This window comes from Tauraco erythrolophus, chromosome 4 (assembly GCF_009769465.1).
Source record: "Tauraco erythrolophus isolate bTauEry1 chromosome 4, bTauEry1.pri, whole genome shotgun sequence".
Taxonomy (NCBI): Eukaryota; Metazoa; Chordata; class Aves; order Musophagiformes; family Musophagidae; genus Tauraco; species Tauraco erythrolophus.
This window is the reverse complement of record NC_141468.1, coordinates 7,686,809-7,706,819: the sequence shown is the minus strand read 5'-3', so window position 1 is coordinate 7,706,819 and position 20,011 is coordinate 7,686,809. Positions and strand designations below refer to the sequence as shown.

At 44.5% G+C, this 20,011-nt stretch overlaps 1 protein-coding gene across 1 annotated transcript in view; it reads right to left on the bottom strand.

The window, feature by feature from the left end:
* Positions 1-887: 887 nt before the first annotated feature.
* The window catches only part of CAMK1D (calcium/calmodulin dependent protein kinase ID), a 231,497-nt gene continuing 212,373 nt past the window's right edge, over positions 888-20,011 (bottom strand). The window contains exons 7-11 of the mRNA XM_086610012.1: positions 17,769-17,881; positions 15,952-16,030; positions 5,533-5,620; positions 4,823-4,961; positions 888-1,009 (exon numbers count right to left, since the gene is read on the bottom strand). Of these exons, the coding sequence (XP_086466138.1) occupies positions 888-1,009; positions 4,823-4,961; positions 5,533-5,620; positions 15,952-16,030; positions 17,769-17,881 (541 nt within the window). The remainder of the gene's footprint in view (positions 1,010-4,822; positions 4,962-5,532; positions 5,621-15,951; positions 16,031-17,768; positions 17,882-20,011) is intronic.

Sequence of the window (20,011 nt, the reverse complement as noted above, 5' to 3'; positions counted from 1 at the left end):
TGGCAGAGGATGACTCTTGGCCCAAGGTCTTCCTTTTCTTTCACTTTGCCCGTAACACACAGCAACTTGAAGGAGATTAGAGCTGCAGGATGAGACCATGCTCTGTCATTTTGTTTGCTCAGTTCTGGTGTGGTCGACTCCTGACCTCCACCAGGTACCTGCCTCTCCTCTGAAAGAAGGATGCTGCAGATCCCCAGTGCTACAGGAATGAGGCCAAGGTGAGCTGACTCCCAGTTGGTGGCCATTTAACTCCTGCCATGGCTTTCAAGGAGGAGGAGAGGAGGAAAAGCAGCAGTTTCTTAATCTGAGCACTAACAGCTCTGCTAAAGCCAGGCAGACTTGCAGTCCAATTTGAGGAGTGAGAAATGGCATGCTATCGAAATCCTCCCCTGTTGCAAATTTAACACCAATTCCTACCTACAGAAATAGCCTATCCCCCAGAAAACCAGAAGGAGGGACATTACTGGAAGTACTTTTAAAAAGAAAAAAAAATGCTCAGAAAAGTATCTCTATTTAAATAATCCAGTTGAGATGTTTGTAGTTAATGGAAAAAAATACAACATATACTGTTACCTACACTGAGAAAAGAGTAAATCACTGGGGAGAAGAATGAGTGTTCATTAGTTAGAACATTGCTAGACTCACATATATATATACTTATATATATATATGTATACGTATGTACAGCACCAGAGACTGTTAGATCCGTTCCCCCTGGAGTCACTGCAGTTTGTGATAAATGAAACATTTCAGAATTGCAGTATAAAATATGGCCATAAAAAAATCTTCTTTCTTCTAGTCCTTCGCTGAGCGTGCACTGCCGGGTGGGATTGCGCAGCGGAACCCCGCCAGCCCGGCCGCCTGCCCGCTCCTCGCCGCCCCGGCTCTCACTTGCTCCCTGTGTGCACTGTGGTCACTGTGGTGGGTCTGGGTCTCCGGTCCCCTCCTACCGCAGAAACGCCTGAAGAAGCAGATGAAACAAAACTACAGAGAGTGGATGGAGACATACCTAAAAGGAAAGCCAGAAACACAGTTAGAAATGTTATTTTTGGAGGCGGGAATGTGGGCAAAGCTGAGTTTCTTTCGTAGCATGCTACAGAGCAGAGGGGATTGCAGCTGGAGACGGCACTCCTGCTCTTCCTGCAGGGGTGGTTTGCCTGGGTACCTCCACTGGGCATCTTCTGCCCTCCTGGCCCACGGCCGGCTGCCTACTGCCACCGCCGCCAGTTGTGTATACATGTCGCAATAAATAAATGTCCAGCTTTGGTACATGTTCAGTCAGACTGATTCCATATTTTTAGGGCTGAAGATGAAGAGTTCTGGGATTCAAAAGTCCCTCCAGCGCTGTACTTGCTCAGAATAATTTTCCTCATTGGCATGTTAAAGATGATTAAACTTCTCATCATGGCCATCTAGCTAAAAGAACAGACTGTGCACCTGGACTAAAAAAATTTCCTCAGGCATCCTGCAAAGCTGCTGATAAAAAAGTACAGTCGGTCAGATTCGTTGGTCAGTTCCAGTAAACCTAGAGGGAATGTAAATTTGTGTGACTTGGACATCATTCTAGCAACAGCTTATGTCGCTCCAGGTTTTGCTGGTATGTCTCCAGCACTTCCAACTAATAGACGTAGGTCGACGTAGGTTGACTCAAAATTTACCCTGGCAGTTCCTTTTTAACTAATCAAGAACTTCTGACATATTTTTTTATGAAAAAAAAGGGGGTTTAGCTATATTAAAATGTTTATAGAAAGTGTCCGCTCCCAGTGAACCTCCACCACAGTTTAAAATACCAAACCCTCCAAAGCATAACCCCTGAAAACCCCAAGCAGGCTGGGTTTTGAACGACAGATTCAAGATTTTGCTATTCCAGCACAACGTCAGCAGTTTCTATGGAAAACATTAATGAAGAGAAATAAAATACATCCTTGCCAGAGCTTTCCATGGATGAACTACCCCTCTCCCAGCAGCTGCTGAGACCCCACAGGGGAGATCCTTAGCCTTTGCTGGCACGTGCAGCTCTCCATGAGGTTTGGCAGTCGTGTAGGCACTGATGTGCAAAGGCAGCTCTGGTGCAAGAAAAGCTGCCAAACGGGCACCCGGCACGATCACTTTATTCTGACAAGATGCAAACTCAGAGTGATTAGAAGCACAGTTCACTTTTTCAGCCTGGTGAATAAAGGATGGATGAAACCTATATTAATATATTCTGGGACTGGAGTTTGATACGGGCCCTTGATTACTCAGGATCTTTTTGATGCTTGTTATGATTTTTACCTACTTTTCTGTGCTTCAAGGTGGCATTTCAACCTCAGGGATAACTACGCTGTACCTACGCTCAGTGACATCCCGTTTCCCAGCAGTATCGACATTTGACATCTTGGCTTCATGCTGCAATTTATCTATTACCTTAAAGATACAGAGATCTAGGTGCTGTGATTAATCTAGACAGTCCAATCATGTCTAAACAGACTAAACCAGGCATGGGCTGAGAATCAGGCCAATACACATGAGAAATCCTGACTGGTTCACTTGGACTTTCCTGAATCTAGCCTAACACATCTTTTCTGCTCCGCCCTAATACAGAGAACAGAATTAGGATGCAGCCTGACATAACTTACTCTCAGGCGAAGGCTGTATTTAATTGTCTTCAATGTTGTGAAATTGCTGCATTTGAAACTATTTGGAGAGCTCATTAAATGTCTGTTAATAGCATTAGGTGGTATTATGTTTTGCAATGGTGGCACAGCTGTTTCATGTCACTTGCTGCATGGGATCTTTCTCGTGCAAGACATCTGTCCCCAGAGAGCATCGCTGAGAAAGAAAGAGGCAGGACAGAGACCTCAGAGTTTTTTTTTTTCCCAACAGGAGTGAGAGAGTGTGTCTGATATGTCAGCTCCCTCTTCATGTCACTCCTTGTATTTGGTGCTGGCTCTCGTCACTGGTTCTCTGGGGCTCCGGCATCTCCTAACTCTTTAATTAACTTCTTTGAGGAAGGGAAGCTCTTCTGTATTGTCTGCCAAGCTGGATTTAACCTGGGATGCTTGGAAATCTTAGATACTTTTCTGCCTCATATTTCTGACATGAACAAAAATTCACCTATCTTAACACATCTGGTTTTATCCTTCATATCCTGGCTGACTTCTCCATCACTGCAAATCACGGCCGGATTCTGTGCGGGGACCTGCTGGACTATGTAGCGATTAAACAGACTTTGTTCTCTTCCCACCCTTCTTGTTCACAGATGTTTTTCATCACTATTCAGACTATTCAATGCTATTAATTAACACTATTTGAGATTAATCAAATGGCTGGATGGAGATTAGTCCCCCACTAGTTTAACAGCAAAATATGTCATCAGATGCTCTAAACCTAACTGGGGTCCAGCTTAGCCACACTGCGGCAGGAGCCAAAATAAAGACATGTTTCTTCCCTGAAAAGGGTTTTCTACATCACTGCATTGCCAGTGTAGGGTTGGAATGGCTTTGCTGCTGGTCAGCATCTGGCTTCTTTGCAGGTGCCAGATGTGTGCCAGGAGCACAGTGATGCTTTTTTCGGCAGCAGCAGTAGAATTTGGCTCTGGGCATTGCAAACCGGGCACTGGACCTGAATCCTCATCAGGCCCACGATGCAAAGAGGAGGGGCTCTGCTCTGGCTCAGCCATGGCATAGGCTCAGAAAAACATCTCACGCAGCTCACAGAAGGCAAATCCCACCCCAGCCATGGGGGAAACTGTGCCCACGACAGCAAGAGAAACCACAGTTTTTGTCCAGAGCTGTGAGCACTGCGGCTGGTGGCATGTCCTCATCAAGGAGCAGGGGGTGGCAGGCAGGTAGCACCACCATCCAAAATCCATCTTGAACAGTAGGTGCTTTTGGTTCCAGCATAGTGTGGGGTATCGTCTAGAAACGACTGTTTCAGCCCCCAGTGAAGTAAGCACCAATTTGCAATACCATAAGCTACTCGCATTCTCGTTTGGTGCCGCACCTTAAAATAACCTTCTCTATTTGTAAAGTTCATGTCCCTCCATTTCGTGATACAAAAATCTCTACAGATGGACAGAAGGGAATAAAGGAAATGCTCAGAAGCCAGAGATTAAATAGGCTTCATTGCAAAGGGAGTGTTCCTGTCTTCCAAATGATCCCTTTGCTGCCATGTCTCCTTCCCTGGCATTCAGGGAAAATATATATCCCAAGCATGTGACTCCATCGAGCAGCTTGCAAATCTCAGTTACAGCATATAACAAACAAGGCAGCGGGCCAAGTCCCACCGTGGTGTACAGAGCCTGAGTTCTGCTCAGACAAATGAGGCTCTTCATATAGGATCTTAATTTGGCCCAGGAAGAGGGAAGCTGGGTCAGACTGGCAGGATCAGTCTCCTCCATGGAAAATGGAATGGAAAGCAAGCCAATTTTTACAGAAAAATGTCTTATCATAATACTGGAAACTCAAACACAAACAGTTTGAGTAAACTTTTTCAGCTTTCAACCAACTGCAAAGCTTTTTTTACTGTGGGGATCTGGGTGTTTTTCCCAAGCGAAAGCCCTTTTTCTCCACAAGAAACAGTGTTTTTCTCTCAAAAATGCACTGAGCTAAAAACTCATATTTTTTTAGCACATAAACTTTTCAACTTGAATTGTTACATTTTTGGCCAGCTAAAAACGAAGGCCTTGGTCCCTTTTCGGTCTGTATTTCAACACCTGCTTGCACAAAGCTGAACCTACTGGCAGCGAGGACTGCAGCCTGGGGGTCAAGGAGAAAATGGGAATCCCACGAATTTGCTCGGCCACCATGGCAGGAGCTTTCCCGGGATGTCGGCTACTCACAATCTTTCCGGGTGGCTGCGTCGGGAAGCGGCGCGGCGAGGCTGAGGGTGCTGGACATGCTGGCACTGGCACTGTCCAGGCTGCTGCCCAGGTGTAACCGTCTCATGTGTCGCACGACTGCTGTGGCGTTGAACGCTTGCTGGAGGAAAAAAAAAAAAAACGAGAATGAAAGGAAGAACAAAAAAATTGGAGGTGGAAGAGTTACTTCTGCTCCTCTCCTGGCTGCTCAGGGTTGTCAAAAGTGAATGAGTCCATCATCTTTTAATTTTTTCCTAATTCCTAGTTTCTAAGCTAGAAACAGCAAATCAAACCACAGCATTTCTGCCCTGGTCCTGCCTCCCATCGTTCCTTCTAGCACTCAGCTGGCAGCCCACAAAGAAAGTCATATTTGACACATCCTTCCCTGCACCAACACACAGGGTGTCCTCATTGTTTCATAGCCCGTCGAGATGCTGACCACAACTCCACATATATCCATGGGTGCTTTAGCTATGAGCAGCCCCATCTCTCACACTCATTGTGTTTATATACTTGGTTAGTAGCATCCTCTATAAAAGGCCCTGCAGGCTCATGTAACCTAAGTCTGGACCCACTATTTTGACCAAAATTTTGGGCCACAAAAGCACTAACACACAGAAAGGGTGGTCATATGGCTGCCATGTTAGCAGAGTTACGTGCCGAAGCATCGTCCCTGAGGACGGGTCACTTACTCTCCATTTGCTTTTTGCAAAGTTCTTCCGGATTTGAGCGCTGACCGACTCATGGATGTTTTTGTTGAGTGCTGTATCACCGGCGATCCTGAAATGGATAGACAAGACAAGTTCTAAGAGATCTTTTGCTCTCTTTGAATACTCTTTCTTCTTTTCCTGGCTGGTCCAAGGCGTGATTGCTCCTGCAGTGATGATGATTTCATTCACACGAGGGCTCAAACTTCCCACTGCTGTCTCTGTTGGCAGCAGTGGTGGAAAATCTGGGGCAATAAAAGCAAGCGTAGATAAGGCTTGTAGGTCTGGCAGCTACAAAGAGGTACGACCGTATTTTGTCAGTGCGTGGCTGCTTTCTATCACCATTACAGTCCTAGATGAAAACATTCTACCTTTTTTTTTTTTCCTTTACATCTAAAGATTTAACATCAACAGACTGAGACTACTTTAGCCTCAGCCATGCAGCAGCTTCCAGAGCCACTCCAACCTGTCTGATTTCTGTTTGCACTGGAGATTTTCCTGCCACCCTGCAACGTACATAGTCATTCATCATGATTAATGTGGATTTACAGTAAAGCAGATACACGGATGCTCACTAAAGCAGCATAGGCTGCACAAATAACTTAAGCTGAATAACAATCTAAAAACTTAACTGATCTTGCACAGTTTCTTGAACAAATAAAGACACATTCAAATCCCGAGTAAACACAATTGTTTCAAGGGAATTTTATTGATTCTTCTAACTCCTCAAGCCATGAGATCTGTTGGAAGAGCAGGCACCACACTGAACCAATGTCAGGCCATGTGCTGGGGTGATTAGTGCTATCTGATGTAGGTGAAGCCAGGAAGCAAAGATTGCCTCCTATGTTGCACGTGACATTTTCAGAAATCAGATTTTAGCCACGGTGTAGACACCCAATGCCCATTAGCAACAAAAAATTATAAGAACTTGAAGAATCCATCAGGATCAGAGCCTTCCAGTCTGAGGACCTCCAATAAAATAATCAGAGGGTCTGGTGGACTCAGCGGTCATCTAGTCCTTCCCCCCCCGCCCCCAGCTCTGTCAAAATAATTTTGACAGATATTTGGCTAACCAGTCCTTAAAGATCTCCAAAAGATGGAGACTTCTCAGGCAATCTATTCCAATGCCCCACTATCTCCCAGAAGACATGGAAAATAGTTTATTCCCTTTGTCTTTAAAGTATCCTTTCACATATTTGAAGACTGTTATCATGTCTTCTCTCTGTCTTCTCTTCTCTAGACTAAACAAAATGATTCTTTCAGTATTTCTTCATAACTCATATTTTCTAATCCTCTGATCTAGTGAGCTTCTCTGGACTTTCTCCAGCGAGCCCACATCTTCCTTAGAGGGCGGTACCCAAAGAGTTCACTGTTTTCCAACTAAGGCAGCAGAATGGCAGTATTGCTTTGTGTTTCTTAAAAGACGAAACTCTGCTTACATACCCCAGCCTACTGTTTCCATTTATGTGTCCCATGAATGGGAGACATTCCTTTCATTTTGCACAGGTCGTTCCAAACTGTAACCCTGTTTTTTGAAGGACATGCAACTTTTTCTACCTCTGTGTCCACAGCACATCTAAGAAGTACTCTGTGGCGCCAATCTCCTCCAAATTGCTCATTGCCTTTCTGCTGGCAACATTCACCCAAGATGTGAGAGAAATGAGATGAACTACTTGTTCTGGGGAGGAAAGTGAGAGACTAACTCCCATCTCCCAAGAGTGGAGAGCCACCAATCCCATCCTGTTGCAACTGAGCTAATCTATATTGAGTTATTCAAGAGTATTGGAACCAGCAGGACTGTGGGCAGGAAGGAGCAGGTTCCCACTCAGCGTAGCCTACCTCCAGCTGGGAAGGGCACTTGGCTGACTGTCACTGCCACATAAGCTGTAACTCAAGTAGACAGAAGAACTGGCACCATGAGCAAAGCATGGCTCCCAAATGGCACCTGACAACCTCTCTTGAGTCCCTGTGTCATTGATGGAGAAGGGGAGGTGTTTGACTGAGAAGTGGAAAATCTTCAGATCTTCCTCTGAAGAGGATTCCTTCTGATTACCTCTCTCACTGACAGTGAGGCAAGTTGATCTGGATTTCTGTATTTCCCTAGCACGAAATCATTGTGTGAAGTACCTCCTCCAGCTTTACTACAGCCACACCTACATGGCCCAAACGCCATGACATAGAGTGTCCCTGACTGCCTCCAGGTCACTTCTATGAAGAGATGACCCAGCATCCTGAGAAGACTCTAGTTGCGTTGCCTGCCCACACAGCTCTCTAGCTTAGGTGTACAAGTGCTTGCAGATTTGCACACACTTTCCTTGCACTCATTCAGCCTTTTGGTGCAGGCAGGTCCTACGGTCATTCCAAAATGTCATGAGCACTCTGCTCTGTCCAAGGACACCTCTCGGTGAAGGTTCTCCTTGACATGAGCCAGCTGGGAGCACAGACCTTCGTACTACAAATCTGCAGAAGAAAACTAAAAGCTGAACACTTAATACATGGACAGCTATAAGCCAAAGTATCTGTTCAGTAACTGATCAAAAAGACCAAGCTGTAAAGAGAAAATTTACTTACATGTGCAAAGAACATTTTTCCTCCGAAGTTAATGAAGCATTTTGCTTTATGAACAAGTTTGTTAACAAGCTTTATAAGCACAGATTATGTTTCCCTCTTGTCAATTTTTATTTTGGAAACATGGGCAGACCAAGTTCTTGGGGTATGATACCCTTGCCAACTCTTCCAGAAGGTCTTTCCTGCCAGCCTCCACAAGGACTTGCAAATGCATTTTTGCTATATGAAACTTTTCATTGGGTGTGTAGCTCAAATACAGGCTATATTTTTTGAGTTTAGGGATCATTTTCTGAAATGCCGGTGGTTTCAGTAAGAAACTGCTGGCTCAAATAGTTCACAAACTGTGTTCTACCACCACTAACTCTATGTTCACTCTGCAATTCTGGTAATTGCGGAAAAATAGTCTCTGTATTTGGGTGTTTCCCAATAGGGAGAATAGTAGTTGTTTACTTTACAAGGGGATGGATCCTGTGAAGCCCTCAAATGCTACAGTGATGGGGACCATCCTACATCTAAGGTCTCTTCAGCAGCATTAGCACCTTGCAGATGCTAAAGCAAAACAGCAGTGCTGGGGCTAATTTAGCGCAGCAGGCTCAGTTCAAACACATGCTGGTACGCTGAACGATGTGGTCCAAAACGTAGCCCTGGCTGCCAAAGCCAGGTGTGGGATTGCTCTCCAAGATGCCTCTGAAGACCTATCCTGTTAACGGTGCAATGTTGTAACATGAGGACTCTGCTTTATACTGTTTTTTGCCTTGGAGGATCTTCAAAATTTATACTTATGGCATTATAGTGTTTACTGTATAGGTTTACTTCTAGGAAAACAAAAGAAAAGTTAACATCCATTTGCTGTTGGTGTTTTACTGGAGATGTGGTGGTTTAAGGACACACGCAAGGCAGGTGGAGGTTTAAGGACACACGCAAGACAGGTGCAGGTGAGCAGGTAGATGTTACATCTTTTATATAATCAGCTGTTAGAGTTTGAAAAACGAGATAAGATACCTGAGATGGGTATCATGAGCATCATCACATCTATACTGAATGTATTTAATCACAAACTTTAGTTCCCATGCTGAGAAGATAATGCATGAAATTTAATATAAATACTGTTTTTACAGCATGTTATAATCACCTTTCCCTTACTTTCCAGGCTATAAACCATCTTGCTTTTCCTTTTAGAACAAAAATACCTTAGCACCTTTCTTTCTTCCTCCCTCCCCTGCAAAACATATCCTTCTCCTACAAGAATCAGCTCCATTCTCCCTGAGAAACAGCCATCTTGTGTTTCAGAGATGATCAAACTGATGCATATCTAGTCAAACCCTGAGCAATAGCTCTTGGGTTTGCAGTTAACTTTGAAGTTAACTGTGTCAGCGCTGACGCTTGTTTTTACCAGTTATACCAGTTCGCCCAGTAAAAGATATTACTTCTACCTACCACACACATCTACAAAAAGAAAATTAAACAAATCAGAATAATACATGATCTGTTATCATGCTGAGCATCACCTAGAACCGAGCAAGGGCTGATTAGCCTAACTGGAATGTGGCTTTTCTCTCAGGGTCCCCGTTTTGCAGCATCTGAAAACAGCTACATACTGACAGGGTTTTGGGGAACTTTGTGTTGAAGCTGGTCTGACATCCAGTTGTAAATATGTGTGTCTCAACACACAGAATTGGATACCAAGGGCCACAATCTGACGACTCTCCATCACAAATACTTCCACTGAAGCTAAAAAGGATATTTCTCATGAATAATCATAGCAAATCCGGCCCTGCACGAGAGGAATCTAATCTAATGATCAAATATTGTTTCATAGTATCTAATTTATTGTAGCTCTCTATCCGGGTTCAAAGCTATCACAGCAATTTATCTGGCCATACCACTTCGAAGCTTTGAGAGAAACCTCCAACAAAGACAAAAAAAGTAAATTTCCTTTTGGACAATTCTTCGTTAGCATACTGCAAGCATATGTCTCTCTCATCCTCCCTGCCCACGATGGCAGACAGTCTTTATTCTACTATTATTTTCTGAACCTTCGTACTGAAGGCAGCCGACTCAAACGCTGCGCTGGCCAAACAGTGCTTGGAAATACTCTTGAGTATGATGACAGGAAACACGGAGTTAGCTGTAATGGATAATGCTGAAGGATCATAACTCTTCTATACATACACAAACATATACACATGCATGCATATAAATATACACACACACATACTGTATCAGTGATGATCCAAAATAAATAGAGTGCAGGGACGAACTCGATAAGAGTTTGATTTAATGTTGTAAACATCAGCAGTTCCCTTCAGGGAGCCCTTTTCACACTTCAAACAACGTTGTCTGAGAACTGAGCTCTTTGTAAACCATGTCCTTTCCCTGGGTGGAAAGTATTATCTGGCTCGCGCTCTCTGGCACATAATAAACACTCAGGGTCATGGTCACAATTTGCAGAGGCTCGATCCTTGCCAAAGCTTTGGGACTCGTTGGCGTAGGCGGGGATGGACGCCAGCACGCCCTAAGTGTCCACTCTCCCTCTGCACGAGCACTGGGGGAAGGCGAGGGCCACACTCCTATCCCCAGACACAGGTGTCTAATTTAGGTGCCACAAACTCCTTCTCCCCTATACATTATATACAGGGAGGCAATACATACATTTAATTTAGATGTCCCAAGTTGCCTTCAATGCCATAACTGGCTTCAGCACACAGCTCTAAATCCCTTTTAAGGTCACTTGGGAAACGTGTGACAGAGCCTATAAATTCACGGCATGCTTTCCAGTTCCTGTACTTGCTTCCTAACTGTTGGACCTTCTCTTCATCCTCTGAGGACTGTTTTCCTTCCCTCTGACCCAAGTCTGGAGGCTGAATTCGGGGCTGCAGGACCCAGCTCGACCTGCTGGGGAGCGCAGTGTGATCCTGTGGCTGGAAAAAAACAGGTCCTCGGGTTTCCACCGCTTGCCCTCAATCCCTGCAGCCTGAGCGACTGCCCTAGACAGGATGTGGGTTCTGACATGGCAATATATGTAATAAACTTAATTGCTGTCATTAATATGAGCTAGGGAAACATTAAAGTGTACCAAGCTGCAGCAAAATTACCCCACTCTTATGTTACCTTCATTTTCCATGTCATTTTCAAAAAGTCACAGTGGAACAACTAAGCAGAACATTGCGCCTTTGCAACACACCATAAACAGTGCAAACCTCAGTGAAAGATACACTATAAAATAAATAACTTTTCCAATGGAAAGCATAAGTCACCTGTGTATTAAACTGGAGAAATCTGTATAAATGGACAGATTGTACAGGCTGGGGTGTAATCATTACACCAACAAGTCTTACACATTGTACTGTTTCAGCTACCATACTTCCCTGCAATTATTAGCCTCCTTTTCTGCCAACTCCGAGCTTAACATACCGTCCCCCTGCCAAGGCCATTTGATTATAAATAGCAAAACATCACGTAAATGCAGGCATGTGGGGAGCAGATACAGCACAGAAAAGTGGGCCATTGGGAAGAAGTATTTACTTTTTTTAGGGTCTGATCCTGTACAAACATTTAGTCATGTGAATAGCTGGCTATTCTTGAGCAGCTTCCCGAAATTCAAAGAGATTATTAACCTTAAAGGCACAAATGTAATATCTTGCAAGATCCAGTTCTTGCAAGTCTTGTTTGAAAGCTTTTAATACAACCATGGTAATCAAAACAAGAGGTATATTTTGGAATCAGTTGGTTCTTCACAAATGTTATATATTGAAACAACAAAATCTCATGGCCAAGTAGCCATCTCATACACAGTTAACTATTTTTATCACAATCAGATTATAATGTACGTGTTAAGTATTCATGATTTGATAGATTTCTTCCTAATTTGTGGCTGATCCCAATGATCTGATACTGCAGGAAAAGATTTCACAGAAGGGAGAAAAAGGGAAAGCTGTAATGTCACTACATGGAGTCACCTCTTCGTATGTACTAATTCTTTACCGTTTGCACAGCACGAGTGACTTGGATAGATGTCCTGTGTTCACGTGTGGAGACCTGACTCTCATTGAAGTCAGTGGCAAAACTCCCATTAACCTCAATGGAATCAATATTTCATTTCATGTGAACTATAGGGTTCGAAGATGCTTCTCCAGTTATGTTGCTCTACAGAACCATTCCTGCAGACAAAATAATACCTTTTATGGGATGCCATTAAGGCCTACTTGAAATGTAAACACTCTGCCAGAGCATATCATTTATTGGATGACTTGATGTCTGCTCAGATCATCTCTTCCCACTAAGCCTATAGTCTTACGTGCCTCATTACTTTTGATGGCACACAGCAAAGACAACACTATGTAGACACCATGGATGGTGATGTTGCTAATGTGGATGTGTGCTGCAAAATACATGCTCATGTGAAAAGGTGGTATGGGATGTTCTCATTATAAAAGGCGTGGTACCCTCTCTCCCTTGGCTGAACACTTGCATCCTTATCTCCAACTGCTGCAACACCAAATGCAATCATGAGAGAGAGGAACTCAAGCCTGGACTTGCTGGAAACTTAAATATGTTTAGGCTGAGAGAAGAACACAGCCAAGCATTGAGAGGAAGCACAGATCTCTCCTCCTCCTCCTTCACTGAAAAGACTTTCCTCTACTTCAAAGGGGAGGATGCCATTGCAACAGATATAATGGTTAGAATGAGAAAAGAAGCAGTAAAAACGTCATTATTTCCTGGCATAAGCAATCTGGTTGGAAAATGCTTCTTGAGCAATGGCTTGGCAAAAGTTGATCCTAGCACTAACTCTGAAATAACAGATAATATCCAAGTGAGTAGCCTTGATTATCCAAAAAGCCATTCTAGCAGCATTTATCACAACAGGATCCAAATCCTCCAAAAAAATCACTGCACCACTCTCCAGAGAGGTCCATTACTGCAACGTTTATGTTGTAGGAAGCTTTTCAGAGCAAGGAGGAATGAGAGATCGAGTTTTGCTCAAGAGCTCACTGGGGAGGACAGAGATAGACCTGAAGCCATATCTTTGGAAGCCTCCATGCTCTTCTTTCACTGTACAGCTGTCCTTCTGTAACCCACTGGCATATGTTGTCTCTGTGTCGAAGGGAGGTGGATTTGGGATATGGGTGGAAACATGGTGAGTATTTTAACCCTCCCTACTGTGGTGTCATTTTCATGTCTGACACCTCAAAGGCTGATCCCAAGCCATGCTTTGTATGGCTGGGAGGTAGCCCTGAAAATGAACCACTGCCTTGCAAAGTCAGCCTGGCAGAGGAAGACCCCCTGCCACAGAAATGGGGGAAACCGCTTTTCGGGGGGTTGTTTTTAAATGGAAGATTGGATTCCATAGAAAATATAAAAAATTATGGAGCAGCCTGTGAGTTTCCATTGGCCTCTGGCCATGACACGCAAAAGAAAAAAAAAAGGGGAAAAAAAGGAATGAAAACACTTTTTATCATTTTGTTCCTTTAGGAGGGCCCAGAAGCTCAGAAGCTGTGTGTATTACAAGTGCCACGTTTCTTTGTTGCGCTCCAGCAACCAACACAGATGTAGCGGGGCCAAGAGCTGGATGCTTATGTTTTGTGTATCTTGGATGTAAGGCTTTGGAAAATCTGCCTCTGAGTTATACAAATGGTCACCTCATTCTCTGCTGGGAGTTGCACTCCCATTGTTTATTCTGTATTTCTAACATTGACTTTTGTAACTTGTTTAATTTCCTGAGGATCAGGTCAGTATGATTTAGAATTTTTTACTTTTTTTTCATCTCATGAAAGGTGGATTTAATTTCCCAAATTTCCTTTTTGTCACACAGACAACGCAGTTATTGATGGGACATTGGAAAAAGGGCAGGCTCAGGTCTTGACTTCTCCTCTTCTCTCTTTTGCATTGATGCCAGACACTGATGCAGCTAATAACCATGTGTAAAATGTATCTCATGGTCATTGTCATGGAGGATGAAAAGCATGAACCTTGCTTTTCTCGATGATTTACATTGCCTTCTGCATCCCAAACCTTTCCAAAAGTTTTTAATCGTAAAGGCTGAGCTTCAATCTGATTTTCAGCCTAATTTGTAATCACAGCAAACAACAATCCACAGTCAGATGACAGTACATCATTCTCACTAGGAAGAAATCAGTGCCATTTCAATGTATTTCTATCACTTTTGTAGTCATAACTTACTGAATGCCTTCATGAGTGCCAAATCTTTAATTAACGATAGGGGCAATTAATCAGCCTGTGTATTGGTAAAACTTTATCAGCGAGTAAGCCAGAATGGTAAAAACCTTTGAAAGGATTTACCTTCCATCTAGTCCCAGGACTGAAAGCAGCAATGAGATGAGTCAAACCAGTGAGTACCGGAGAGGAGCACAAATCCCTTGAAGCCAAACTGAAGTATTTGTTCTAGAGCTACAGCTGCGAAGTTTTACTCCGCTTTGAAATTTAACATGATTTTAAGCCAGGTACCAATTTCTGTCCCTTCAGAGTTAGAAAGGTCAAGGAGTGTGTCCAAAACCCATGGCTGCTGAGGAAGCAGAGGTGACCCAAGCCCTGCAGATGAAGCTCCCCAGCCTCAGAGGGATGCAGACTCCATCCTCCCAACAAATGTCTCCAATTCCCAGCAGAAAGCAGCACTACCTTAAAACTCACTGACAACTTCTATGCCCATGTTTTTTTTACCAGGGCTTTTATACTCAACTATACTACTTGAGGCTGATACCTGGGCTCAGATTGCACCACCAGGACGGTTTTGAGGTCCATCGAGCTGCTCAGCTAGTTATGACACCCTGTTGCTTTCCTGAGGGGGCTATGGATGCTCAGGAAAAACTTCTGTTCCCTTGCAAATGCACAGCCTAATGCTCTTATCCAGGCAGTGCTGCAGAAACTGCAAAAGGGAATGGTATTTGTTGTAATTGTGATAGCACAAAAACACAGCCTAATGCACACCTGAGGTAAAAATGTCACGTCATTGACTCCTTTCTGTTGCAGCTATTATAACAACCAAAAGAATATCTCACTTCATATATAACGATCCCTGCCCTAAAAGACTTACATCCAAAGCCTGGTTTTGGGTGCAGCTGGTAGTGTGGGGTGATGCTCAGTCACTCGGGGTTGGTCAAAAGTACCTGAGCCACTCTTGTTTCAGTGACATAGTCCTTGGGTAACGTTGGTGAAGTCATTCACGTGCAAAGGCATTATCTAATTTAAAGCACTTAACAGAGGTGTCAATAACAAATACAGTCGGACCAGGTACTTTTTTACAGTCACTGCGAAGCAATAGCATTGCTATAGGCAATTCAGGCTCAGTTGATCTCTCTCTAGGGTTTCCTGTCTCTTCCAGTCAAGAAGAGAGGGTAAACAATGTGAAACCAGCTCCTTACAGCAGGCAGGAGGTGGGCTATCATCTGTGAAACATGGGTGAGGACCTCCTACTTCATGGAATACTCTTAAGCGCTCTGATACTACTTTGGCAAAGACCTCATGAGCAGGTTGATACCCAGCTTTCTTCACACCTACAGAATTTGACCTTTTGCCCCAAAGTATGGTTTCTGGGTTCAATCATATTGGCATATCCCACTGCTGCACTACACTCAATGTACATAATTCAGCATTTCACTGAATCCTTATACAGATACTCAACAGGTTGGTGCATGAGATTAAAGTCCATCATGGTTTTCCAGGAAAATCTGGAGGACAAAGGTGGGGGTTGTAAGAAAAAGAGCACAGAGTCATTTAGTAGAGGTTAGTATACTACGCGACAGAAAAAACACTTCCACCCATAAGTGTAAAATGATGCGCTCTGTCCTGAGGTTTCACACAGCAGTGACTGTTGCTTACCAAGGGTGCCGTGCTGCTTGCTCACAGGTGTATCTTTTGTTAGGGTCCTTCTCCATCAAATTCCGAATGAAGTCTTTAGCTGTAGAAAAAAGAAAGAATAATTTAGAGCAATAGAGTTGATGCCCAGTCCTGCTGCAGGATGATCAGCCAACAGCATTGAACAGGCTACCAAGTGCCATCTGGCCACAGGACCAGAAAATGGCCCTGGGTCATTTGTCATTTATTAGTATAGACATAAACAAAGTGACTTAGGACTAAATCCAAGCTATTTAGCCTGGCAGATAAAAGCTGAAGGCATCTTCTCCTGCAGGTATATTTAGGAGTGGGGTGGATAATTCAGAGTCAGCAGAGTTCAAGCCTGCCAGCTCCCAGCTCCCTGCCAAGTGTCTCTAATCATCTTAGTGGTCTGAATACGGCCACATCTGTTGGAGATGCTGGTAAACTGAGTGGGAAAGGCAAGGAGGAGGTCAGATGCCACAGCAAGAGAAGCTTCTCATTGCTCGCTCCAAGCAATCACACACACGGGCAGCTGTGAGGACATGTGTATGTACAAAGAAGTTATAGAGGAAAATGGACTCCCTTGGGCATGAGGAAGTGTGTTTTTAATCAACACTATAGTGGAGGGAAGGGAGATTGCCATGTGGCGTGCATCCAGTAGTTTCAGGATAGAGTAGCTGAAGGAGCCACCGCAAAGCCAAATATGGCAGGAAAATCTCTGTGCTGATTTAGGTGATGTACTTTCCCTTCAAAATGCAAAGAGGTCTGCCAGTAGACCTTCATATTTTCTCAGAAATCCCTTATGAGCTTAAAAAATCTTCTCATCACATATAGTTTTAAGCAATCCATCACAATGATATCTGGACCACAGATGTAAGCAGCATGAAATGTTGTTCTATGCAGAGATAACAGGATATATAATCATCTTTAAAATAAAACACTTCTTTTTATATCTCCCTTGCCTTAATCAGTAGCACTCATGAATCAGAAAACTGCATTTCTGTCTAAAAAATTGTTCCTAGAATTGATTTTTTCTCGTGTAAGAAACAGCAGACTTTCCCTCAGGTTGGGCAGAGCAAGGACACCGAGCTAGCGGGACCTCTTGGAGACCACACAGCACATCGGTGGCACACGCAAGGTGTAATTGCGGTCACCTATAGACACTGACACTGGCAGACCACGAGCTGTGCAGGAGCCAGAAGGCTTTAGGCACATTTGCCTGTAAAAGGGTAATATATCTGCCACACTGACTAGAGCTATGGATTAAACGGCTTCTGCACTGGGTGGGGAACTGGGAGAGCACACAGACAGCTATCTGGACCCAACCATGCGGACAGTACTCCCAGTTTCTGTATCTGCTTACCCACCTCATTTGGAAGCCACTAATTTCTTGCGTTTGTCTTTGCTGTATACACTGCAGACTCGCTTCGGATCTGCAGTACAGTTTTAGTAACAGAGCTGAACTTATTATTATTGCCTTCTTATTATTAGTGACACATAAACCACCTGCATTTATTTAGATATGATGAAGTCAAACTGCTTTGTCTTCCTGGGACAGTCTTCTGCTATCTACATCTTCTGTCCCAGCTATGTTTTAGTGCTTTGTGTGCGACTGGATAAATTCGTACTGCATTTGTTCTCCAGCAGAAATAACTTCCTGTAACTATGCGAGCTAATACAAATGCACATTCCCAAGGGTTTTCAGTTAAAAGGAGCTCCACACATGACAAAGGGTGCATTCTCGCCCCCAGAGAAGGTATTCTGCAACAGGTAGGCATGCATGCATGGTTGTTGCAATTAAATGAGCAGTAGCTTCTTACCAGACTCAGAGATGTCATCCCAATATGGAGAGTCAAACTCATACTCTGCCTTAAGGATCTGCTCGAAGAGTTTGGAGTCATTTTCATCATAGAAAGGGGGATACCCACAGAGCCTAATGGAGAAAAAGAAAAGAGATACATGACTGTAGGACCTGTCTCTGCTGAGAAGGTGAGAAAGAGGGAGGGAGAAGGAGAAGCTTTTGTTTAAGACTAAGACTTGCCCCAGTAAGTTTTCATGCAGGTGAGCACTACCATGACAGAACTTTGTTCAGGTACATGTAAACCCACTTCTGGCGATTTGCACCATCCTGGACAAAAAGGAATTCTTCATGGAAACCTGGTGCTGTTGAACCTGCACTGACTTTAGGCAGATATTCTGGCCTCCCTCTGCATGCTTTTGGGTGTTTAGCCAGAGGACTAGTTTTATCACACAGCCACGAGCCTCTCTGTCCTCTCCTGCATATGTTGTAAGAGGAGCTTTCATGGACTACACCACACATCCACACAGCACCAGTTCCTCTCATCCCTCAGCACAACTGTTCCCCATCCAAGAGTGTTCTCCAGACTGGTTTCACTGCTCTGGTTGTCCTTCTGGACTGTTCTCATCCAACACCTTACACAAGTCACTTACACCAGCTTTACTCTCTCACAGATGGCAGAGAGGCACTGCAGCAGCTCTGCAGACAAGTGGGCACAGCAAAGCTCCCTGAGGAAAAGGACTTGGGAGTGTTGGTGGATGAGAAGCTCAACATGAGCCGGCAATGTGCGCTGGCAGCCCAGAAAGCCAACCGTATCCTGGGCTGCATCCAAAGCATCATGGCCAGCAGGTTGAGGGAGGGGATTCTGCTCCTCTGCTCTGCTCTCGTGAGACCCCACCTGGAATACTGTGTTCAGCTCTGGAGTCCCCAACACAAGAAGGACATGGAGCTGCTGGAATGAGTCCAGAGGAGGGCCACGAAGATGATCCGAGGGCTGGAGCACCTCTGCTATGAAGACAGGCTGAGAGAGTTGGGTCTGTTCAGCCTGGAGAAGAGAAGGCTCCGGGGTGATCTTATAGCAGCCTTCCAGTACCTAAAGGGGGCCTACAGGAAAGATGGAGAGGGACTTTTTACAAGGGCACATAGTGATAGGACAAGGGGCAATGTCTTTAAATTGAAAGAGGGTAGATTTTGATTAGATATAAGGAAGAAATTTTTTACAACGAGGGTGGTGAGGCAGTGGAACAGGTCGCCCAGAGAAGTTGTGGCTGCCCCATCCCTGTTAGTGTTCAAGGCCACGTTGGATGAGGCTTTGAGCAACCTGGTGTAGTGGAAGGTGTCCCTGCCCATGGCAGGGGGGTTGGATCTGGATGATCTTTGAGGTCCCTTCCAACCCAAACCATTCTATGATTCTATGATTCTATGAACTGAGGGCACACAAGAGGTGATGACATCTACCCACCCACCTGCACGGCATCAGAACAGGCTTTGAGCACAACTCGTGGTCTCTATATTGTGTAAGAGACCATAGCTCTATAGGAAGGTTTGCTGAACATCTTTAGAGCCACTGGCCACCCACACAGACCTCTTCTTCAGCACAACAGGGAGGAAGAGCTGGTGCAAAACAGGACAAGAAGCCTCACAGAGCTATTAGGTGGAGGGCAGGATGCATCTGCAGGTTGTGCTGGGCTCTGTATCCCTGGGCACAACCAGGGGGACGTCTGGGAGCCACTCCACCTCTGCAGCAGAGCCTGCACAGGCTGCACATGGACCTGCTGTTGTTGTGGAGACACAGGGAGAGCCTCTCCCTTTCTCACTTCTGCAAGTGATTTTGCTGCCCACATCAAATTGTCTACCTTGCCTAAGGCTAACAACAATCCTGTCCTGGTTTTCAGCATTTATAATCAGACTTCTCAGAAAACCTAGCCCCAGGACAAGCAGGACATGGAACATTATTTGCCTAGTTTGAGCTAAGACACTCAGGGCTCACCCTCCCAGTGTTGCAGACAGCAGGACAGCCACTGAGCCAAGGCAGGAATCCTCCAGCCCTGCAGATGCTGGGCATGGGAAAAAAAACACATCTGACATTGTTTTAAGGAAATGCAGCAACAAAACTTGCGTGCCAGAGATCCCTGACATCCAGCCAATGCCGCATGCAGTAGCCTGTCCCTCTCTCTGCAGACACGCTGGCAAAGACACCCCTTCTTCAGGTTTTAATGCCAATGTTGCAGTGTCAGATTTGCCTCTGAGGCTGGTCCGAGGTTT